The sequence below is a fragment of the Tribolium castaneum genome, chromosome 6 (assembly GCF_031307605.1).
Source record: "Tribolium castaneum strain GA2 chromosome 6, icTriCast1.1, whole genome shotgun sequence".
Taxonomy (NCBI): Eukaryota; Metazoa; Arthropoda; class Insecta; order Coleoptera; family Tenebrionidae; genus Tribolium; species Tribolium castaneum.
Window position 1 is genome coordinate 13083413 of NC_087399.1, and position 26735 is coordinate 13110147.

At 28.9% G+C, this 26735-nt stretch overlaps 1 protein-coding gene across 1 annotated transcript; it reads right to left on the reverse strand.

Moving 5' to 3' along the window:
• Positions 1-21086: 21086 nt before the first annotated feature.
• On the reverse strand, positions 21087-24755 carry LOC135266526 (uncharacterized). Its single transcript, XM_064357478.1, has one exon. The coding sequence runs from the start codon at positions 24753-24755 to the stop codon at positions 21087-21089; it is 3669 nt and encodes a 1222-aa protein (XP_064213548.1).
• Positions 24756-26735: the final 1980 nt, after the last annotated feature.

A 26735-nucleotide genomic window follows, 5' to 3' on the forward strand; every position in this document is an offset into this window, starting at 1 on the left:
AATGCTGCATTTTCGTCTTCGTCTCAAACATTGAAAACTGAATTACATTTTTGTTTAGTAACAGTTACAGTTTTCTTACTGGTTTTTTGCTTATATCTCGAAAACAGTTACTCCTATCAATTTTTATCTTTTTTTCAAAATTAAAGCTGATAAAATTTCCAACAAAATAGTTATTTGCATTTTTCTTGTAGGACCAAGCATAAGCGAGTTATAGAGTTGGATATAAATGATATTTAACAAAAATTTGCTTTAAAATAAAATGTTTGAAAAACTGAAATTAAAATAAATTAATTGTTTCTAACACTTTAGTAGAGGAAAATGGAAAAGACATAAAAGTCACTAAAGGTTTCAGAATCGTCTTTAGTCGTCATATTAATAACAATAACATTAATAATAATAATACTAGTAGTACTAAATTTGCTTATATGCAAACGCTTAATTAAGGTAACAGTTTTTTGGTTTCATGCTTATATCTCGAAAACAGTTACTCCTATCAATTTTTATCTTTTTCTCAAAATTAAAGCTGATAAAATTTCCTACAAAATAGTTATTTGCATTTTTTATGTAGAACTAACCATAAGCGAGATATAAGTTTGAAAATAATTAATAATTAAAAAAAAATGTGCTTTAACAGAAAATGACTTGTGATTTAAAATACACTTAATTTTTTGGGTCCAATACTTTATTAGAAGAAAAAGGAGGTGACAGAAAGGTCACTGAAGTCTTTAGAGTCGTTTGTAAATGCTGCATTTTCGTCTTCGCCTCAAACAATGAAAACTGAATTACATTTTTGTTCAGTAACTGTTACAGTTTTCACTTTGGTTTTTTGCTTATATCTCGAAAACAGTTACTCCTATCAATTTTTATCTTTCTTTCAAAATTAAAGCTGATAAAATTTCCAACAAAATAGTTATTTGCATTTTTCTTGTAAGACCAAGCATAAGCGAGTTATAGAGTTGGATATAAATAATCTTTAACAAAAATTTGCTTTAAAATAAAATGTTTGAAAAACTGAAATTAAACTAAATTAATTGTTTCTAACACTTTAGTAGAGGAAAAAGGAGAAGACATAAAAGTCACTAAAGGTCTCAGAGTCGTCTTTAGTCGGCATATTAATAACAATAACATTAATAATAATAATACTAATAGTACTAAATTTGCTTATATGCAAGCGCTTAATTAAGGTAACAGTTTTTTTGTTTTTTGCTTATATCTCGAAAACAGTTACTCCTATCAATTTTTATTTTTTTTTCAAAATTAAAGCTGATAAAACTTCCTACAAAATAGTTATTTGCATTTTTTTTGTAGGACCAACCATGGGCGAGTTATAGAGTTGGATATAAATGATCTTTAACAAAAATTTGCTTTTAAATAAAATGTTTGAAAAACCGAAATTAAACTAAATTAATTGAGTCTAACACTTTAGTAGAGGAAAAAGGAGGAGACATAAAAGTCACCAAATCTTCAGAGTCGTTTTTAGTCGTCATATTAATAACAATAACATTAATAATAATAATACTAATAGTACTAAATTTGCTTAAATGCAAGCGCTTAATTAAGGTAACAGTTTTTTTGTTTGTTGCTTATATCTCGAAAACATTTACTCCTATCAATTTTTACCTTTTTACCAAAATTAAAGCTGATAAAATTTCCTACAAAATAGTTATTAGCATTTTTTATGTAGAACTAACCATAAGCGAGATATAAGTTTGTAAATAATTAATAATTAAAAAAAAAGTGCTTTAACAGAAAATGTCTTGTGATTTAAAATACACTTAATTTATTGGGTCCAATACTTTATTAGAAGAAAAAGGAGGTGACAGAAAGGTCACTGAAGTCTTTAGAGTCGTTTGTAAATGCTGCATTTTCGTCTTCGCCTCAAACAATGAAAACTGAATTACATTTTTGTTCAGTAACTGTTACAGTTTTCACTTTGGTTTTTTGCTTATATCTCGAAAACAGTTACTCCTATCAAATTTTATCTTTCTTTCAAAATTAAAGCTGATTAAAATTTCCAACAAAATAGTTATTTGCATTTTTCTTGTAGGACCAAGCATAAGCGAGTTATAGAGTTGGATATAAATAATCTTTAACAAAAATTTGCTTTAAAATAAAATGTTTGAAAAACCGAAATTAAACTATATTAATTAGGACCAACACTTTAGTAGAGGAAAAAGGAGAAGACATAAAAGTCACCAAAGTCTTCAGAGTCGTTTTTAGCCGTCATATTAATAACAATAACATTAATAATAATAATACTATTAGTACTAAATTTGCTTATAAGCAAACGCTTAATTAAGGTAACAGTTTTTTGTTTTTTTTCTTATATCTCGAAAACAGTTACTTCTATCAATTTTTACCTTTTCACCAAAATTAAAGCTGATAAAATTTCCTACAAAAATGTTATTTGCATTTTTCATGTAGAACTAACCATAAGCGAGATATAAGTTTGAAAATAATTAATAATTAAAAAAAAATGTGCTTTAACAGAAAATGTCTTGTGATTTAAAATACACTTAATTTATTGGGTCCAATACTTTATTAGAAGAAAAAGGAGGTGAGAGAAAGGTCACTGAAGTCTTTAGAGTCGTTTGTAAATGCTGCATTTTCGTCTTCGTCTCAAACAATGAAAACTGAATTACATTTTTGTTCAGTAACTGTTACAGTTTTCACTTTGGTTTTTTGCTTATATCTCGAAAACAGTTACTCCTATCAATTTTTTATTCCTTCAAAATTAAAGCTGATAAAATTTCCTACAAAATAGTTTTTTGCATTTTTTTTGTAGGACCAACCATAAGCGAGTTATAGAGTTGGATATAAATAATCCTTAACAAAAATTTGCTTTGAAATAAAATGTTTGAAAAACCGAAATTAAACTAAATTAATTGGGTCTAACACTTTAGTAGAGGAAAAAGGAGGAGACGTAAAAGTCACCAAAGTCTTTAGAGTCGTTTTTAGTCGTCATATTAAAAACAATAACATTAATAATAATAATACTAATAGTACTAAATTTGCTTATATGCAAACGCTTAATTAAGTTACAGTTTTTTGGTTTCTTGCTTATATCTCGAAAACAGTTACTCCTATCAATTTTAATTTTTTCACTAATATTAAAGCTGATGAAATTTCCTACAAAATAGTTATTTGCATTTTTCATGTAGAACTAACCATAAGCGAGATATAAGTTTGAAAATAATTAATATTTAAAAAAAAGTGCTTTAACAGAAGATGTCTTGTGATTTAAAATACACTTAATTTATTGGGTCCAATACTTTATTATAAGAAAATGGAGGTGACATAAAAGTCACTGAAGTCTTCAGAGTCGTTTTTAAATGCTGCATTTTCGTCTTCGTCTCAAACATTGAAAACTGAATTACATTTGTGTTCAGTAACTGTAATAGTTTTCACTTTGGTTTTTTGCTTATATCTCGAAAACAATTACTCCAATCAATTTTTATCTTTTTTTTAAAATTAAAGCTGATACCATTTCCTACAAAATAGTTATTTGCATTTCTTTTGTAAGACCAACCATAAGCGAGTTATAGAGTTGGATATAAATAATCTTTAACAAAAATTTGCTTTAAAATAAAATGTTTGAAAAACCGAAATTAAACTATATTAATTAGGACCAACACTTTAGTAGAGGAAAAAGGAGAAGACATAAAAGTCACCAAAGTCTTCAGAGTCGTTTTTAGCCGTCATATTAATAACAATAACATTAATAATAATAATACTATTAGTACTAAATTTGCTTATATGCAAACGCTTAATTAAGGTAACAGTTTTTTGGTTTCTTGCTTATATCTCAAAAACAGTTACTCCTATCAATTTTTATCTTTTTACTAATATTAAAGCTGATAAAATTTCCTACAAAATAGTTTTTTGCATTTTTCATGTAGGACTAACCATAAGCGAGATATAAGTTTGAAAATAATTAAAATTTAAAAAAAAAAGCTTTAACAGAAAATGTATTGTGATTTAAAATACACTTATTTTTTGGGTCCAATACTTTATTAGAAGAAAAAAGAGGTGACGTAAAAGTCACTGCAGTCTTCAGAGTCGTTTTTAAATGCTGCATTTTCGTCTTCGTCTCAAACATTGAAAACTGAATTACATTTTTGTTCAGTAACTGTTACAGTTTTTTTATTGGTTTTTTGCTTATATCTCGAAAACAGTTACTCCTATCAAATTTTATCTTTTTTTCATATTTAAAGCTGATAAAATTTTCTACAAAATAGTTAAATGCATTTCTTTTGTAGGACCAACCATAAGCGAGTTATAGAGTTGGATATAAATAATCTTTAACAAAAATTTGCTTTAAAATAAAATGTTTGAAAAACCGAAATTAAACTAAATTAATTGGGTCTAACACTTTAGTAGAGGAAAAAGAAGAAGACATAAAAGTCACCAAAGTCTTCAGAGTCGTTTTGAGTCGTCATATTAATAACAATAACATTAATAATAATAATACTAATAGTACTAAATTTGCTTATATGCAAACGCTTAATTAAGGTAACAGTTTTTTGGTTTCTTGCTTATATCTCGAAAACAGTTACTCCTATCAGTTTTTATCTTTTTACTATAATTAAAGCTAATAAAATGTCCTACAAAATAGTAATTTGCATTTATCATGTAGGACTAACCATAAGCGAGATATATGATTGAAAATAATTAATATTTAAAAAAAAAGTGCTTTAACAGAAAATGTCTTGTGATTTAAAATACACTTAATTTATTGGGTCCAATACTTTATTATAAGAAAATGGAGGTGACATAAAAGTCACTGAAGTTTTCAGAGTCGTTTTTAAATGCTGCATTTTCGTCTTCGTCTCAAACATTGAAAACTGAATTACATTTTTGTTCAGTAACAGTTACATTTTTCTTCTTGGTTTTTTGCTTATATCTCGAAAACAGTTACTCCTATCAAATTTTTTCTCTTTTTCAAAATTAAAGCTGATAAAATTTCCAACAAAATAGTTATTTACATTTTTCTTGTAGGATCAAGCATAAGCGAGCTGTAGAGTTGGATATAAATAATATTCAAAAATTTGCTTTAAAATAAAATGTTTGAAAAACCGAAATCAAACTAAATTAATTGTGTCTAACACTTTAGTAGAGGAAAAAGAAAAAGAAATAAAAGTCACTAAAGGTCTCAGAATCGTCTTTAGTCGTCATATTAATAACAATAACATTAATAATAATAATTCTAATAGTACTAAATTTGCTTATATGCAAGCGCTTAATTAAGGTAACAGTTTTTTTGTTTTTTGCTTATATCTCGAAAACAGTTACTCTTATCAATTTTTACCTTTTCATCAAAATTAGAGCTGATAAAATTTCCTACAAAATAGTTATTTGCATTTTTCATGTAGGACTAACCATAAGTGAGATATATGACTGAAAATAATTAATATTTAAAAAAAAAGTGCTTTAACAGAAAATGTCTTGTGATTTAAAATAGACTTAATTTATTGGGTCCAATACTTTATTAGAAGAAAAAGGAGGTGACATAAAAGTCACTGAAGTCTTCAGAGTCGATTTTAATGCTGCATTTTCGTCTTCGTCTCAAACATTGAAAACTGAATTACATTTTTGTTCAGTAACAGTTACAGTTTTCTTATTGGTTTTTTGCTTATATCTCGAAAACAGTTACTTTTATCAATGTTTATCTTTTTTTCAAAATTAAAGGTGATAAAATTTCCTACAAAATAGTTATTTGCATTTTTCTTGTAGGACCAACCATAAGCGAGTTATAGAGTTGGATATAAATATTTTTTAACAAAGATTTGCTTTAAAATAAAATGTTTGAAAAACTGAAATTAAACTAGATTAATTGTGTCTAACACTTTAGTAGAGGAAAAAGGAGAAGACATAAAAATCACTAAAGGTTTCAGAGTCGTCTTTAGTTGTCATATTAATAACAATAACATTAATAATAATAATACTAATAGTACTAAATTTGCTTATTTGCAAACGCTTAGTTAAGGTAACAGTTTTTTGGTTTCTTGCTTATATCTCGAAAACAGTTACTCCTATCAAACTTTATCTTTTTTTTCGAAATTAAAGCTGATAAAATTTCCTACAAAATAGTTAATTGCATTTAACATGTAGGACTAACCATAAGCGAGATATAAGTTTGAAAATAATTAATATTTAAAAAAAAAGTGCTTTAACAGAAAATGTCTTGTGATTTAAATACACTTAATTTATTGGGTCCAATACTTTATTAGAAGAAAAAGGAGATGACATAAAAGTCACTGAAGTCTTCAGAGTCGTTTTTAAATGCTGCATTTTCGTCTTCGTCTCTAACATTGAGAACTGAATTACATTTTTGTTCAGTAACTGAAACAGTTTTCACTTTGTTTTTTTGCTTATATCTCGAAAACAGTTAATCCTATCAAATTTATCTTTCTTTTAAAATTAAAGCTGATAAAATTTCCCACAATGTTTGAGACGAAGACGAAAATGCAGCATTTAAAATCGACTCTGAAGACTTCAGTGACTTTTATGTCACCTCTTTTTTCTTCTAATAAAGTATTGGACCTAATAAATTAAGTGTATTTTAAATCACAAGACATTTTCTGTTAAAGCACTTTTTTTTTAATATTAATTATTTTTAAACTTATATCTCGCTTATGGTTAGTCTTACATGAAAAATGCAAATAACTATTTTGTAGGAAATTTTATCAGCTTGAATTTGAATAGTAAGATAAAAATTGTTAGGAGTAACTGTTTTCGAGATATAAGCAAGAAACCAAAAAACTGTTACCTTAATTAAGCGTTTGCATATTATAACTCGCTTATGCTTGGTCCTACAAGAAAAATGCAAATAACTATTTTGTTGGTAATTTTATCAGCTTTAATTTTGAAAGAAAGATAAACTTTGATAAGTGTAACGGTTTTCGAGATATAAGCAAAAAACCAATAAGAAAACTGTAACTGTTACTGAACAAAAATGTAATTCAGTTTTCAATGTTTGAGACGAAGACGAAAATGCAGCATTTTAAAACGACTCTGAAGACTTCAGTGACTTTTATGTTACCTCCCTTTTTCTCTACTAAAGTGTTAGACCCAATTAATTTAGTTTAATTTCGGTTTTTCAAACATTTTATTTTAAAGCAAATTTTTGTTAAAGATTATTTATATCCAACTCTATAACACGCTTATGGTTGGTCCTACAAAAAAAATGCAAATAACTATTTTGTTGGAAGTTTTATCAGCTTTATTTTTGAAAGAAAGATAAAAATTGATAGGAGTAACTGTTTTCGAGATATAAGCAAAAAACCAAAGTGAAAACTGTAACAGTTACTGAACAAAAATGTAATTTAGTTTTCAATGTTTGAGACGAAGACGAAAATGCAGCATTTAAAAACGACTCTAAAGACTTTTTTGACTTTTATGTCACCTCCTTTTTCTTCTAATAAAGTATTGGATCCAATAAATTAAGTGTATTTTAAATCACAAGGCATTTTCTGTTAAAGCACTTTTTTTTAAATATTAATTATTTTCAAACTTATATCTCGCTTATGGTTAGTTCTACATAAAAAATGCAAATAACTATTTTGTAGGACATTTTATCAGCTTTAATTTTTAAAGAAAGATAAAAATTGATAGGAGTAATTGTTTTCGAGATATATGCAAAAAACCAATGTGAAAACTGTTACAGTTACTGAACACAAATGTAATTCAATTTTCAATGTTTGAGACGAAGACGAAAATGCAGCATTTAAAAACGACTCTGAAGACTTTAGTAACTTTTATGTCACCTCTTTTTTCTTCTAATAAAGTATTGAACCCAATAAATTAAGTGTATTTTAAATCACAAGACATTTTCTGTTAAAGCACTGTTTTTTCAAAATATTAATTATTTTCAAACTTATATCTCGCTTATGGTTAGTTCTACATAAAAAATGCAAATAACTATTATGTAGGAAATTTTATCAGCTTTAATTTTGGTGAATAGGTAAAAATTGATAGGAGTAACTGTTTTCGAGATATAAGCAAAAAACTAAAAAACTGTTACCTTAATTAAGCGCTTGCATATAAGCAAATTTAGTACTATTAGTATTATTATTATTAATGTTATTGCTATTAATATGACGACTAAAAACGACTCTTAAGATTTTGGTGACTTTTAGGTCTTCTCCTTTTTCCTCTACTAAAGTGTTAGACCCAAGTAATTTAGTTTAATTTCGGTTTTTCAAACATTTTATTAATCACAAGACATTTTCTGTTAAAGCACTTTTTTTTTAAATATTAATTATTTTTAAACTTATATCTCGCTTATGGTTAGTCCTACATGAAAAATGCAAATAACTATTTTGTAGAAAATTTTATCAGCTTTAATTTTAGTAAAAAGATGAAAATTGATAGGAGTAACTGTTTTCGAGATATAAGCAAGAAACCAAAAAACTGTTACCTTAATTAAGCGCTTGCATATAAGCAAATTTAGTACTATTAGAGTTATTATTATTAATGTTATTGTTATCAATATGACGACTAAAAACGACTTTGAAGACTTTGGTGACTTTTATGTCTTCTCCTTTTTCCTCTACTAAAGTGTTAGTCCTAATTAATATAGTTTAATTTTGGTTTATCAAACATTTTATTTTAAAGCAAATTTTTGTTAAAGATTATTTATATCCAACTCTATAACTCGCTTATGGTTGGTCCTACAAGAAAAATGCAAATAACTATTTTGTTGGAAATTTTAACAGCTTTAATTTTGTATAAAAGATAAAATTTTATAGGAGTAACAGTTTTCGAGGTATAAGCAAAAAACCAATAAGAAAACTGTAACTGTTACAGAACAAAAATGTAAATCAGTTTTCAATGTTTGAGACGAAGACGAAAATGCAGCATTTGAAAACGACTCTGAAGACTTCAGTGACTTTTATGTCACCTCATTTTTCTTCTAATAAAGAATTGGACCCAATAAATTAAGTCTATTTTAAATCACAAGGCATTTTCTGTTAAAGCACTTTTTTTTAAATATTAATTATTTTCAAACTTATATCTCGCTTATGGTTAGTCCTACATAAAAATTGCAAATAACTATTTTGTAGGAAATTTTATCAGCTTTAATTTTAGTAAAAAGATAAAAATTGATAGGAGTAACCGTTTTCGAGATATAAGCAAGAAACCAAAAAACTGTTACCTTAATTAAGCGCTTGCATATAAGCAAATTTAGTACTACTAGTATTGTTATTATTAATGTTATTGTCATTAATATGACGACTAAAGACGACTCTAAAGACTTTAGTGACTTTTATGTCTCCTCCTTTTTCCTCTACTAAAGTGTTAGACACAATTAATTTAGTTTAATTTCAGTTTTTCAAACATTTTATTTTAAAGCAATATTTTGTTAAATATTATTTATATCCAACTCTATAACTCGCTTATTGTTGGTCCTACAAGAAAAATGCAAATAACTGTTTTGTTGTAAATTTTATCAGCTTTAATTTTAAAAGAAAGATAAAATTTGATAGGAGTAACTGTTTTCGAGATATAAGCAAAACTGTTACCTTAAGTAAGCGCTTGCATATCGCTTTATAAACGTTTGCTCTTATGTAAGCAAAGGAACAAACAGGATAAACTGCTTCTATTTAAAGTGATATATAATTAGCTCTTTTGTGACAGAATACGACGTTTTCTGTCTGTTTAATGTAAGTTTTTAATAATAATAATAATAATAAAAATAATAATAATAATAATAATAATAATAATAATAATAATAATAATAATAATAATAATAATAATAATAATAATAATATAAATAGTAATAAAAATAATAATAATAATAATACGTTTAATAATGAATTTCCTTCTAAATCAAGGCTTAGATTTTCTAAGCAAAAATTAAGCTTATTTTGTGATTTACTAGCGTTTTCTCATTTCTATGCAAGAGATCATCTGTGATCTGTGTTTTTAGACAATGTTAGCCATTTTATAAATTTTAGGCAAGAAATAGTCTAAAATTAATCACTCATCTTAAAACTGGTATAAAAACATTTATTATACAAAAGTTATAATCGGTTTTTAATAATAATAATTATAGTAATAATAATAACAATAATAATGATAATAATAATAATAATAATAATAAAATTAATTATAGTAATAGGAATAAAAATAAAAATAACAATAATAATAAAACTTTTAATAATGAATTTCCTTTAAAATCAAGACTTAGTTTTTCTAAGCAAAAATGAAGCTTATTTTGTGTTATATCAGTGTTTTATTATCACAGATGATCTCTTGCATAGAAATGAGAAAACGCTTATATAACACAAAATAAGCTTTATTTTTGCTTAGAAAAACTAAGCGTTAATTTAGAAAGAAATTCATTCATTATTATTATTATTATTATTATTAATATTATTATTATTATTATTAATATTATTATTATTATTATTATTATTATTATTATTATTATTATTATTATTATTATTATTATTATTATTATTATTATTATTATTATTATTATTATTATTATTATTATTATTATTATTAAAAACCAATTATAACTTTTGTATAGTAATGTTTTTATACCAGTTTTAAAATAAGTGATTAATTTTAGCCAATTTCTTGCCTAAAACCACAGATCACAGATGATCTCTTGCATAGAAATGAGAAAACGCTCAGATAACACAAAATAAGCTTCATTTTTGCTTAGAAAAACTAAGCTTTAATTTAAAAAGAAATTCATTCATTATTATTATTATTATTATTATTATTATTATTATTATTATTATTATTATTATTATTATTATTATTATTATTATTATTATTAAAAACCGATTATAACTTTTGTATAGTAAATGTTTTTATACCAGTTTTAAAATGAGTGATTTATTTTAGACAATTTCTTGCCTAAAAATTATAAAATGGCTTAGATTGCCTAAAAACACAGATCACACATGATCATTTGCATAGAAATGAGAAAACGCTCATGTAACACACAAAATAAGCTTTATTTTTCCTTATTAAAAGTATTATTGTTATTATTACTTTTGTTACTATTACTATTATTATTATTATTATTATTATTATTATTATTATTATTATTATTGTTATTATTATTATTATTCTTAATATTATTATTATTATTATTATTATTATTATTATTATTATTATTAACTTTTGTATAGTAAATGTTTTTATACCAGTTTTAAATGAGTTAATAATTTTAGACCATTTCTTGCCTAAAAACACAGATCACAGATGATCTCAGATATTCATCAGGATATCAGTGCTGGTCTCATTTTTGTTCTTCTGTTTTCTTCTATCTACTTTTCATTTCGTCCTGACTGTTAAGTTCAGCCTTTTCCTTTCTACTCATTATATATATGTTTGATCATGTTGTAAATTGTATCCCAGTTTGTTTTGTTGTCAATCATCTTCTGCACAAGATTTCCAGGTTCTAGTGTGCATCCCAGTTGGTTGTAAGTGCTCTGTCTAATATTATTCCATTTTTCACATTCAAAAATAGTATGTTCAACAGTGTCGTTTCTACAGCAGAAAATGCATTCTTCCACGGTGTCTTTCGCAAATCTTTTTGCGTAGCTTCTAAAAACACCATGTCCTGTAAGAACTTGCGTAAGATAGTAGTCCGTCTGCCGATGTTTGCAATTAAGCCAGATCCTCAAATTTGGAATTAACCTTTTTTTTTCACTTTTTGTTTCACTCATCCACCTATTTTCCCATTGCTTTAGAGATCTTTCTCTAGCGGAGATTTCAGTTTGTTTTTTATCCTCTAGCCTATGTTGATACATATATGACCGTTCTTGTACCATAATATCTATAGGGAGAATGCCCGTGACAGTTTGTAGCGCCAGCCCAGATACGGTTTTGAAGGCTGAGGCAACTCGCAATAGCATCTTTCTTTGTAGCTTGTGTATGGCTGTGTATTGCTTTTTGGTTTCTAGTGCTTTCTCCCAAACTGGCGCACCATACAATACAATGTTATGGACGGCACTGCACAACACTTTTCTTTTGCTATCTCTTGGACCTCCTATGTTTGGTAAGATTCTAGTTAGAGTAGATATGTTTTTTCCGCTTTTAAAATAGCTGTCTCAACATGACTTCCAAAGGTAAGCCTCTCATCAATTATAATTCCAAGGTATTTTAACGTTTTGCTCGGTGTAATGTTGACTCCTTCAATCGTAAACATATTATTATTATTATTATTAATATTATTATAATTATTAACTTTTGTATAGTAAATGTTTTTATACCAGTTTTAAAATGAGTTATTAATTTTAGACAATTTCTTGCCTAAAAACACAGATCACAGATGATCTCTTGCATAGAAATGAGAAAACGCTCATGTAACACACAAAATAAGCTTCATTTTTGCTTAGAAAACTAAGCTTACTTTTATTACTATTATTATTATTTTTATTACTATTTTTATTATTATTTTTATTATTATTATTATTATTATTATTATTATTATTATTATTATTATTGTTAATAATTTTTTTATTATTATTAAAAAATGTTTTTTTCCGCTTTTAAAATAGCTGTCTCAACATGACTTCCAAAGGTAAGCCTCTCATCAATTATAATTCCAAGGTATTTTAACGTTTTGCTCGGTGTAATGTTGACTCCTTCAATCGTAAACATAATGCGTTCCCTCTTTTGCATACCTCTAAGTAAAACTGCATCGGTTTTATTAGGAGCTAACTGCAACTTGTGAGACTTCATCCACTTGTTAATTCTTGCTAGACACTCATTTGTATTGTTTACAAAAGTCTTCTCTTCGGATGCTCCAACAATTAGTGTAAGGTCGTCAGCAAACCCTATAGTTTTAGCATCACTAGTAAGTTCAATGCTTAAGATTTCATCATATAGAATATTTCACAGTGTTGGTCCAAGGACCGAACCCTGTGGAACTCCAGCCGTCACCTTTATCATACTTCCCGGTTTAATCGTAATCTTTCTATTTTTTAGGTAGCTTGAGATGAAATTTATCAAGTATTTCGATATTCTTTTTTCCTGCAGTTTTTCAATAATAATTTTATGACCAGCAGAGTTAAATGCGTTCTTCACATCAATTGTTGTAAGTGTGCAATATTTTCTGTTAAAATCTCTTGCAATCGCTAGTGCCTTTTCTACTGCTTGAATAGTGGATTTTCCTTTTTGAAAACCGTACTGTCGTGGATGTAATCCACCTCTATTAACTAATTCACTTTGTAGTCTGTTTTTAATGAGAGTTTCCAGCAGCTTGCTTAGAGAGTTTAGCATACAAAGTGGTCTATATGAACTTGCTATTTCTGTTGGTTTGCCAGGTTTTAAGATTAATACAATTTTAGCTATTTTCCATTCATCAGGAAAGTTTTGAACTTGAAGTAGGCCATTCATTATCGACAACAGCCAGTTTGGGGTACATGTTGCTACTATTTTAATTGCATCTGGTGGTATTTTGTCTACTCCTGGTGCCTTCCCGCATTTTATGCCAGCCGCTGCAGTTCTTAGCTCCTCTAGTGTGGATGGTGTTGGTTTGTCATCTATTTGAAAGATCGCCCACTCTTCCTTTTCTGTTGGGAAAAGATCTGTTACTACCTGCTTTTTCTTTTCAATATCTAATTCGTATAGTCTTAAGACATTTGCATTTTTTGCTATTATCTGAAAGGCTTCTCCCCATATATCGTTATCAAGCTCTTGAATCAAGTCCTTCCAGTGTCTGTTTTTAGAATCCCTAATTAGTTTGCTAAGTTCTTTCTTACATTTTTTATAATCGATTTTTAGTCTCTCTGTTTCTTCCCTGGTTATTGTCTTGTTTTTTGCGGCTCGTATCTGTTTTCTCCTGATCTTGTTACATTGCTCCCTTTTTACAGCAATGTCTCTATTCCACCAATAAGGCGTTTTCCATTCTAGGTTACGTAATTGTAAACAATTTTTGTATGCTTGTTTTATTAGCCTGGTGCTTGCTCTATAGTCAGTATCATATCTGTCTCCTGTTAACAACTCTATAGCTGTTTTGTATGCATCCCAGTCTGCTCGTTTGTTGCCCACATCCCTTATTATTTTTCCAGAATTTGTCCTAATTTCAAAGTAGATGTATTTATGCTCTGTCAGTGTCTCGATGTCCAGAATCTCCCAATTAGTTACATCTCCTGCGATTTTATTAGTGGCCATTGTTACGTCGATATATGATTCGCTTTCTTCCCGTACAAAGGTAGGGTCTTAGTCCAGTATTCAGAACAACCATGTCGCGCGCCGAGATCCACTGCACCCAGTAGTCGCCCTTTTCATCTTTTTTAAGTGATCTCCATAGCGGAGATTTGCCGTTAAAATCTCCCAATATTATGGTTTCTCCATATTTAACTTCCTTCATTATGCTATCTACCTTTTTTTGGTAATCTTGTATTCCTATATTGGGTGATATATAGCATTCAATTATATTAAGTTTTTTTGTTTGGATCATTAAGTAACCGTCAAAAATAGTATGGCTTACAATACCAACATTCTTTGTTAGGACTAACATTGCCACGTCTCTCCTTTTGTCTTTAATCCAGTTTGAATTTTCTATTCTTTTTTTATTTGGTTCGCTGATAACTAGCAAATCAGCTTTTAGCTGGTTTGCTGTGGCACAGACTAGATCTTGAGCTGCATATGCTCGTCCAACGTTGGCTTGTAGTATTTTTAAAGTCAATTAGGGTATCTAACGCGTTGGGCATGCAGCACTTGCATGCCTTCGTCTATTTTCATTTGTTGCTTTAGCTTGGTCTTTTAATAACTTACGATAGTATGGGCACTTGGCTTGTTCCGCTCTGTGGCCTTCTTGTTTACACTTAAGGCAGTAGCTTGTGTTTTGGCATTCTTTAGCTCGATGACTATCTTTGCCACATTTAAGGCATATATTTGTGTCTTCGTTTCTAGTGCAGTCCTTGGTGTGATGTCCAAAGTCTAAGCATCTGTAGCACCGTAGGAGGTTTGTGCGTGCTCCTACTTTGCATGGCACCCATCCTATCTTGATAACTCCTTTATTCACCAGTGCATTTGCTTTGCCTTTTTTAACAGCAACAGTAGCGGTTTGATTACCTCTCTGGTTTGTTCTACATGACACAACTCTAACTTCGTTATCTTCTGCGTTTCCTACGCTTTTTTTAACAGCATCTTCAATCTGCTGGCTACTAAGGTCTGCATCTACATCCAATATGTGTATGATATCTTCGTTGTTTTTAATCACTACTTGGGTGTTTTCGTTTTTATTTATTATTGCTTGTTTAAGGATGGTTGCCTCATTTTTTCCTCCTTGTATTTCTAGAAACACGTCACCATTATTTGTCTTCTTTATTGTTTTGATTTTGACTCCAATTGCGTCTATGTTTACACTACTTTTGATTGTGCGCAGGATATCAGCGTACTGTCTGCCCTCCGCTTTTACTATAACTTTTTCCGTCTGCACATTGTTTCTATTGCTTGTAGATTTGAGCCTACTTTTTTTATTCGTTTTGGGAATGATTATTTGTAATTGTAATTATTATTATTATTATTATTATTATTATTATTATTATTATTATTATTATTATTATTATTATTATTATTATTATTAACTTTTGTATAGTAAATGTTTTTATACCAGTTTTATAATGAGTTATTAATTTTAGACAATTTCTTGCCAAAAAACACAGATCACAGATGATCTCTTGCATAGAAATGAGAAAACGCTCATATAACACAAAACAAGCCTCATTTTTGCTTAGAAAACTAATCTTACTTTTATTACTACTATTATTATTATTATTATTATTAATATTATTATTAAAAACCGATTATAACTTTTGTATAGTAAATGTTTTTATACCAGTTTTAAAATGAGTGATTTATTTTATACAATTTCTTGCCTAAAAACTATAAAATGGCTTAGATTGCCTAAAAACACAGATCACACATGATCTTTTGCATAGAAATGAGAAAATGCTCATGTAACACAAAATAAGCTTCATTTTTCCTTATTAAAAGTATTATTATTATTATTACTTTTGTTACTTTTACTATTATTATTATTATTATTATTATTATTATTATTATTATTATTATTATTATTATTATTATTATTATTATTATTATTATTATTATTATTATTATTATTATTATTATTATTATTATTATTATTATTATTATTATTATTATTATTATTACTATTATTATTATTATTTTTAACTTTTGTATAGTAAATGTTTTTATACCAGTTTTAAAATGAGTTATTAATTTTAGACAATTTCTTGCCTAAAAACACAGATCACAGATGATCTCTTGCATAGAAATGAGAAAACGCTCATATAACACACAAAATAAGCTTCATTTTTGCTTAAAAAACTAAGCTTACTTTTATTACCAAAAAACCAAAAAACTGTTACCTTAATTAAGCGCTTGCATATAAGCAAATTTAGTACTACTAGTATTGTTATTATTAATGTTATTGTTATTAATATGACGACTAAAGACGGCTCTGAAGACTTTGGTGACTTTTATGTCTTCTCCTTTTTCCACTACTAAAGTGTTAGACCTAATTAATTTAGTTTAAATTCGATTTTTCAAACATTTTATTTTAAAGCAAATTTTTGTTAAAGATTATTTATATCCAACTCTATAACTCGCTTATGGTGGGTCTTACAAAAGAAATGCAAATAACTATTTTGTAGGAAATTTTATCAGCTTTAATTTTGAAAGAAAGATAAAAAGTGATAGAAGTAACTGTTTTCGAGATATAAGCAAAAAACCAAAGTGAAAACTGTTACAGTTCCTGAACAAAAATGTAATTCAGTTTTCAATGTTTGAGACGAAGACGAAAATGCAGCATTTAAAAACGACTCTGAAGACTTCAATAACTTTTATTTCACCTCCTTTTTCTTATAATAAAGTATTGGACCCAATAAATTAAGTGTATTTTAAATCACAAGACATTTTCTGTTAAAGCACTTTTTTTTTAATATTAATTATTTTCAAACTTATATCTCGCTTATGGTTAGTCCTACATAAAAATTGCAAATAACTATTTTGTAGAAAATTTTATCAGCTTTAATTTTGGAAGAAAGATAAAAATTGATAGGAGTAACTGTTTTCGAGATATAAGCAAGAAACCAAAAAACTGTTACCTCAATTAAGCGCTTGCATATAAGCAAATTTAGTACTACTAGTATTGTTATTATTAATGTTATTGTTATTAATATGACGACTAATGACGACTCTGAAGACTTTAGTGACTTTTATGTCTCCTCTTTTTTCCTCTACTAAAGTGTTAGACACAATTAATTTAGTTTAATTTCTGTTTTTCAAACATTTTTTTTAAAGCAAATTTTTGTTAAATATTATTTATATCCAACTCTATAACTCGCTTATGGTTGGTCCTACAAGAAAAATGCAAATAACTATTTTGTTGGAAATTTTATCAGCTTTAATTTTAGTAAAAAGATGAAAATTGATAGGAGTAACTGTTTTCGAGATATAAGCAAGAAACCAAAAATCTGTTACCTTAATTAAGCGTTTACATATAAGCAAATTTAGTACTATTAGAATTATTATTATTAATGTTATTATTATCAATATGACGACTAAAAACGACTTTGAAGACTTTGGTGACTTTTATGTCTCCTCCTTTTTCCTCTACTAAAGTGTTAGACCCAATTAATTTAGTTTTATTTCGGTTTTTCAAACATTTTATTTTAAAGCAAATTTTTGTTAAAGATTATTTATATCCAATTCTATAACTCGCTTATGGTTGGTCCTACAAAAAAATGCAAATAATCATTTTGTAGGAAATTTTATCAGCTTTAATTTTGGAAGAAAGATTAAAATTGATAGGAGTAACTGTTTTCGAGATATAAGCAAGAAACCAAAAAACTGTTACCTTAATTAAGCGTTTACATATAAGCAAATTTAGTACTATTAGAATTATTATTATTAATGTTATTATTATCAATATGACGACTAAAAACGACTTTGAAGACTTTGGTGACTTTTATGTCTCCTCCTTTTCCCTCTACTATAGTGTTAGACCCAATTAATTTAGTTTTATTTCGGTTTTTCAAACATTTTATTTTAAAGCAAATTTTTGTTAAAGATTATATATATCCAACTCTATAACTCGCTTATGGTTGGTCCTACAGCAAAATGCAAATAATTATTTTGTAGGAAATTTTATCAGCTTTAATTTTGAAAGAAAGATAAAAATTGATAGGAGTAACTGTTTTCGAGAGATAAGCAAAAAACCAAAGTGAAAACTGTAACAGTTACTGAACAAAAATGTATTTTAGTTTTCAATGTTTGAGACGAAGACGAAAATGCAGCATTTACAAACGACTCTAAAAACTTCAGTGACCGTTCTGTCACCTCCTTTTTCTTCTAATAAAATATTGGACTCAATAAATTAAGTGTATTTTAAACCACAAAACATTTTCTGCTAAAGCACATTTGTTTTTAATTATTAATTATTTTCAAACTTATATCTCGCTTATGGTTAGTTCTATATGAAAAATGCAATTAACTGTTTTGTAGGAAATTTTATCTGCTTTAATTTTGGTGAAATGGTAAAAATTGATAGGAGTAACTGTTTTCGAGATATAAGCAAAAAACAAAAAAACTGTTACCTTAATTAAGCGCTTGCATATAAGCAAATTTAGTACTATTAGTATTGTTATTATTAATGTTATTGTAATTAATATGACGACTAAAGACGACTCTGAAGATTTTAGTGACTTTTATGTCTCCTCCTTTTTTCTCTACTAAAGTGTTAGACACAATTAATTTAGTTTAATTTCAGTTTTTCAACCATTTTATTTTAAAGCAAATTTTTGTTAAAGATTATTTATATCCAACTCTGTAACTCGCTTATGGTTGGTCTTACAAAAGAAATGCAAATAACTATTTTGTAGGAAATTTTATCAGCTTTAATTTTGAAAGAAAGATAAAAATTGATAGGAGTAACTGTTTTCGAGATATAAGCAAAAAACCAATAAGAAAACTATAACTGTTACTGAACAAAAATGTAATTCAGTTTTTAATGTTTGAGACGAAGACGAATATGCAGCATTTAAAAACGACTCTGAAGACTTCAGTGACTTTTATGTCACCTCATTTTTCTTCTAATAAAGAATTGGACCCAATAAATTATGTGTATTTTAAATCACAAGACATTTTCTGTTAAAGCACTTTTTTTTAAATATTAATTATTTTCAAACTTATAGCTCGCTTATGGTTAGTCCTACATGAAAATTGCAAATAACTATTTTGTAGGAAATTTGATCAGCTTTAATTTTAGTAAAAAGATAAATATTGATAGGAGTAACCGTTTTCGAGATATAAGCAAGAAACCAAAAAACTGTTACCTTAATTAAGCGCTTGCATATAAGCAAATTTAGTACTACTAGTATTGTTATTATTAATGTTATTGTCATTAATATGACGACTAAAGACGACTCTAAAGACTTTAGTGACTTTTATGTCACCTCCTTTTTCCTCTACTGTTACGACACAATTAATTTAGTTTTATTTCAGTTTTTCAAACATTTTATTTTAAAGCAAATTTTTGTTAAATATTATTTATATCCAACTCTATAACTCGCTTATGGTTGGCCCTACAAGAAAAATGCAAATAACTGTTTTGTTGGAAATTTTATCAGCTTTAATTTAAAAAAAAAGATAAAATTTGATAGGAGTAACTGTTTTCGAGATATAAGCAAAACTGTTACCTTAAGTAAGCGCTTGCATATCGCTTTATAAAAGTTTGCTCTTATGTAAGCAAAGGAACAAACAGGATAAACTGCTTCTATTTAAAGTGAGACATAATTAGCTCTTTTGTGACAGAATACGACGTTTTCTGTCTGTTTAATGTAAGTTTTTAATAATAATAATAATAATAATAAAAAAATAATATTAATAATAATAATAATAATAATATTAATAATAATAATAATAATAATAATAATAATAATAATAACAATAATAATAATAATAATAATAATGATAATAGTAATAATAATAATAATAATAATATTAATAATACGTTTAATAATAAATTTTCTTCTAAATCAAGGCTTAGATTTTCTAAGCAAAAATGAAGCTTATTTTGTGATTTACAAGCGTTTTCTCATTTCTATGCAAGAGATCATCTGTGATCTGTGTTTTTAGACAATGTAAGCCATTTTATAGATTTTAGGCAAGAAATTGTCTAAAATTAATCACTCATCTTAAAACTGGTATAAAAACATTTATTATACAAAAGTTATAATCGGTTTTTAATAATAATAAAAATAGTAATAATAATAACAATAATAATAATAATAATAATAATAATAATAATAATAATAATAATAATAATAATTGTAATAATAATAATAATAATAATAATATTAATAATAATAATAATAATAATAATAAAACTTTTAATAATGAATTTCCTTCAAAATCAAGATTTAGTTTTTCTAAGCAAAAATGAAGCTTATTTTGTGTTATATCAGTGTTTTATTATCACAGATGATCTCTTGCATAGAAATGAGAAAACGCTCATATAACACAAAACAAGCTTCATTTTTGCTTAGAAAACTAAGCTTACTTTTATTACTACTATTATTATTATTATTATTAATATTATTATTATTAAAAACCGATTATAACTTTTGTATAGTAAATGTTTTTATACCAATTTTAAAATGAGTTATTAATTTTAGACAATTTCTTGCCTAAAAACACAGATCACAGATGATCTCTTGCATCGAAATGAGAAAACGCTCATGTAACACACAAAATAAGCTTCATGTTTCCTTATTAAAAGTATTATTATTATTATTACATTTGTTACTATTACTATTATTATTATTATTATTATTATTATTATTATTATTATTATTGTTATTATTACTATTATTATTATTATTATTATTATTATTATTATTATTATTATTATTATTATTATTATTATTATTATTATTATTATTATTATTATTATATTTGGGGCTTCTCACTGAGCGTTGTCGGGTTGCTCAAGTGGTTATCTTCATGTCGTGGGGTATAAAACCAATCACTTTAGAAGGGATTTGTTTCACGTGCAAAGTCATATTCAGGTATGCATGTATGATTTATTCTTGAATGTTCAGGAACTTCCGGACTATTCTACAGGTTTCAAGGATGACAGACTTCTGCATTAGCCGGATCATGGGTTTGTTGTCAAGGTGTATCTTACTGAAGTAGGTTTCCATGTTTTTGCTTATTAGTCCTGTTGATGTTATGATATTGGAGAGGACTGTCACTTTGTTTAGTTTGTATATAGCTTTATATTCTTGACTGAGTTCAAAATACTTTGTTATTTTCTCTCTTTCCGTTTTTTCCAGGTTATTATCATTTGGGTGGGCAATGTCTATGAAGAAGGCTTCTTTCCTCTGTTTGTCATGGAGTACGATGTCAGGTCTGTTGGCCGCTACTGTCTTGTCCGTTCGAATCGTGATGTCCCAGTACACTTTCCAGCTGTCTGTTTCAATGACTGGTTGTAGCACATATGTGTAATATGGGTCTTCAGATTCTTGCAGTTTCAGTTTAGTTACGATTTTCTGATGAAGGATTCCAGCAGTGAGGTTATGGCGTTTCAGGTACTCTGTGTGTGCTATCGTGGGGCAGCCTGATGTTATGTGCTGAATAGTTTCAGGTGCAGTTTTGCACATTCTGCAATGGTCGTCAATGTCTTCTTTCAGGATACATTTTTTGTAGTTTTTTGTACTAATGACACCATCTTGGATAACACACATAAAGCCTTCTGTTTCTCCATATAGACTTCCAGAGGTGAGCCAGCTTGTTGATTCTGTTTGGTGGCCTGAGTTCAATGCCTTTGGGTATTTGCCATGTAGTACTTTTCCTTGCCATTCTTCTCTCTTTTCTCTTATTGTTGGGGCTTGGGTTGGTTCATCATTGTTCTTCAGTTTCAGTGGTGAGTAGGAATTTATTTCGCAGATGACTTTGAGTAGTGGAGTTTGTTTTTCCTTGAAATATTTCCGCAGGTTGATGATTTGTTTCTTCCAGAGGTGTTCCAAGTTCAAGAGTCCTCTTTCTCCGGATCGTCGTGGTAGGTAGAGTCTGATGACTGACGCATTTGTGTGATGGATTCGGTTTGCTGTCATATCGGTTCTGATTTTTCTATCGATTCTCTCTAGATCTGTTTGCGACCACTGTATTACCCCAAATGTGTAGGTTATTGTTGGTATTGCCCAGGTGTTTACGGCTTTCATTTTGTTTTTTCCATTCAGACTTGTGTTTAGGATCTTGTTTATTCTTGTATGTAGTTTCTTCTCTGTTTTATCTTTCAGTTCTTTTGTGTCTCGTATTAGATGTTGGTCCAGTCCTAAGTATTTGTACTTTTCAGTGTCGTCCAATTTCTTGATGTTGAGGTGTTCAATGTTCTGGCTGGTCGTTTTCTTCCCTTTCTTGTAGATGATCTTGGCACACTTGTCATATCCAAATTTCGTACGGATGTTCTCACTGAATGTTTTTGTGATGGTGAGCAGTTTTCCTAGATCTTGTTCATTTTCTGCATATAACTTAGCATCGTCGACGTACAAGAGGTGGCTGAGTCGTTGTGTTGATGAGCCTTTTAGTTTGTAGCCAAGGTTAGAGGATTGAAGCAGTCTTGAGAGTGGATTTAGGCAGATTATGAACCAGATAGGGCTCAAGGAGTCTCCTTGGAAGATGCCACTTTCAATCGGAATTGGGTTGGTTTTTACGGTTGTTTTTCGGTCATTATTAACTAAGAGTTGTGTTCGCCATGACTTCATGCAATGTTGGAAAAAGTTAACAATTTTGCCATTGACTTTGTAGATGTTAAGTACGTCGATTAAGTATGAATGAGGCACAGAGTCGAAGGCTTTTTGGTAGTCAAGCCAGGCTACACTTACATTTCTATGTCTTTTCTTTGCTTCATTGGCGATTATGCCATCTATAATCAATTGCTCTTTGCACCCCTGGGTCTTCCGTCTACAGCCCTTTTGTTCTTCTGTTAGAATTTGAATCTCTTCTACATGGTTGTTGATCTTGTTTGCGAGTAGTGATGTTATGATTTTGTATAGAGTGTTCAAACAAGTTATGGGTCTGTAGTTTTGAGGTTTAGAAAGATCTTCGCTTTTTGCTTTCATATATGTTATCCCTAGTGTGATGAATTGTGGTGTTTCTTCTGGGTATTCAATGATGTTGTTTATGTGTCGTACTAGGTGTGAGTGTACTGCCGTTAAGTTTTTCCACCAGAAGTTCTGGATTTTGTCAGGGCCGGGTGCCTTCCAATTGTGTAGTTTCCGGACAACTTCATGTACATCAGTTATTGTGATGTTGCATGATTCCATTCCAGATGTTTCATTCATTCTTTGTTTTTCCTCTACAATCCATGGTGCTTCTTTTTTATGGTCCCCTTTGTTTTTCCAGATGTTTCGCCAGAACTCTTCAAGCTCTCCAATGGGTACTGTGTTCGATGTACTGGGTATTGTTGTTGTGTTGTCTAGAGATGCATAGAATGTTTTTTCATTTTTTGAGAAGAGTTTGTTCTGTGTTTTTCTTTTGTGACTTAAGTTGTATCTTCGTAACTTCGTTCCAAATACTGCTATTTTCTGTTTCATCTCATCTATTTTTACTGCTAAATTTCTGTCAAGATGTTCGTCATTCATCTTTAGGTTCATACTCTTCATAATTGATTTTACTTCCTTTCTCAGTTTTCGTCCACCTTTGTTCTTTTTCCAGTCGTTTATCTTGTTGAGTGTGCTCCGTATTCCGTTAATTTTCTTCTCAATTCTTTCTTTCCATTTTGGTACTTTCACTTCAGAGGGTGTGTTTATCGTTCTCTCTCCTGGTTGCTCTGGTACTACTTCTTCTGTGACTGCTCTTGCTACACAATAGACGATTGTCTGCACTGCTTCGATGTTCGGAACGTCAGCGTCAGTGGTACTCTCACGAATATAGTTGTTTAAGTATTGAAGAAGTGTATGTACTTTCTTGTTTGGTTTCATTTTTCTCAAGCTGGGTCTGTGATTAGCTTCTGTGTCTTGATAGGAGAGTTTCAAGACTTCAAAATGGTTAATAATTCGGATTTTATCTTCATTTATTAATTCTGTTCTTTCAGTTTCTACTTCTTGGTCTATTCTTGTAGTTTCTATTTGTTCTTCTCTTTCTATCTGTGGTTGTTCATTCTCGACATTTATCTCAGCATTTTCTGAATCATTGTTTGTTTCAATAGTGTTGGAATTATCGGTTTCTCTTCTCATTCTTCCCATTTCCTCAGTTCTGATGGTTTGTGTTATGATATCTGGTACTAAGTTATTTCTTTTGATTGATGTCAGTTGTGTTGCCAGTTGGTTTTCAGTTAGTACACTTTCTGGTCTCATCAATCTCCATTCAATCAGCATACGTTTCCTGAATCCGAATTTACACGTGTCACATTTTGTTGCTCGGAGGTACGCTCTTAGAAGGTCACTATTATCGTCACTACTCCATTTCTTGCGTCGTCTTACGTTTCCTAAAGAAGGGGCTCTCCTATTGGGGAGGGCCAGTCTCTTTGGGGATTCTGAGAATGTGCTCGACTCATCCGAGGATGTGCTTGACTCATTGACAGAAGTAGATGTTATGTTTCGATTCGATCTTGTGGGCCGTGAACACTGGAGAGTACCACTCGCTCTACTGTTTCCAGTGTGTGACTGAACATCACGACGTGTCCGAACGGGAGCAGCCACACTCGCCGTCACGCCGTATGGATTATCATCATGCGAACTTTTATCCATTTTGCTTTTTTGGTGTTTGGTGGTGTCCCAATGCAGGGACCGGCAAGGTTGTGTTCCTTATAACATGTGGTTCCACTTCACCTCCGACAGTTCCGTGGACATGTCATAATTCGCATCTATTTGACAGCCGCCCATTCTGGGATCAGACGCTGACCAGAGAGCCGCCCATTCTGGGTACAGACGCTCCTGGATTTTTAGTTGTCTACTTCCACTCATTCTGAGACAGAAGTAGACAGATTCCATGGAGTCGCCCATTCTGGGTAAGACACTCCATGGAGGGTTTCCATTAGTCGCCTCTTACGACAGGGAGGAGAATGCCCGAGGTCCTATTTTTTTTCTGACGAGCAGCCCGGGTAGCCTCACGGGTATTATTATTATTATTATTAATGTTATTATTATTATTAAAAAAAATTATTAATGTTATTATTATTATTAAAAACTTATATTAAACAGACAGAAAACGTCGTATTCTGTCACAAAAGAGCTAATTATGTATCACTTTAAATAGAAGCAGTTTATCCTGTTTGTTCTTTTGCTTACATAAGAGCAAACTTTTATAAAGCGTAACTAAAACCACATATTCTGACACAAAAAAACGAACTACGTTATAGACTTGACGGGAACGGCGTATCTCGGAATCTTATAGGGTCAAAAAGTATCAGTTTGGATTAAAACAAATTATTTTTGTTGACTCTCAGTCCGAATTGTTTATCAGTTTAAACAAAAACAGCTTATTTTAGACGATCTTTTGCTTTGAACAAGAAAACTTACATCGAACAGACTAAAATCGTATAAATCTGGCATAAAAGAGGCAATTTATGTATCACTATACATAAAGGCAGCTAATCCTATTCGTATCATTGCTTAAAATAGACTAAATTGTTAATAAATCTAACAAAAACGCTGTATTCTAGCACAAAATACAAATTACATTATAGTTTCGACGAGAATAGCTTATTTGGAATTATTCTATGCTTCCAAACGAGTAAATTTTTATTAAACAGATGCCAAACATCATGTTTTGTCCTATAAAGACATTTTATATTGCAGTTTGTAATAAAACAAAATATTTGCGTTGATTCTTTGTTAGAAGCAGCAAACCTAACATTAAAGAATCTGAAAACTTTGTATTCGGACAAAAACCACCGAATTTTGTATCAGTTTAGACAAAAACGGTTGATTTTCGACAATATTTTGCTTTGAACAAGAAAACTTATATCAAACAGATTAAAAACGTCTTATTTTAGCACAAAACAAAAGATTTGCGTTATAGTCTTAACGAGAGCTCTTAATTTTAAACGATTCTATGCTTTGAAACGAGTAAACTTTCACTGAACAGAGGAAAAACATCTTATTTCGCCTTTTAAAAACGATTCATGCCACAGTTTGGATAAAAACCAATTATTTTCGTTAATTCATTGTTGCAAACAAGAAACCTTACATCAAAGAAACTGAAAACCCCTTATTCAAGCACAGAAATTCGAATTACGTTTCAGTTTGGACAAAAACTGCTTATTTTAGACAATCCTTTGTTTTGAACACGAAAACTTACATTAAAAAGATTAAAAACGTCTTATTCTGGCTGAAAACTGCAAATTATATATTACTCCAGATAAAAGCAATTTATCCTGATTACTCCTTTACTTAGAATAGAGTAAACTTGTATAAAACTTAATGAAAACTTTAAATTTCGTCTTAAAGAAATAATTTACGTTATAGTTTTGACCAGCACTGTTAATTTCAAACGATTTTATGATTCGAAACGAATGAACTTTTATGGGGCAGATGCAAAACCACATATTACCATATAATGCGTTGTTTTAAAGCATAGTATTACCTTTTGCAACAAGAAATTTCACGTCAAAGAAACTGAAAACTTCGTATCCACGCACAAATATCGAATTACGTATCAGTTTAGGCAAATACAGCTTATTTTAAACGATTCCTTACTATAAACAAGAAAAATTTTATCAAACATAT

Coding starts and splice junctions, on each gene's coding strand:
- LOC135266526 (XM_064357478.1), bottom strand. CDS start 24,755: ATGGATAAAAGTTCGCATGATGATAATCCATACGGCGTGACGGCGAGT.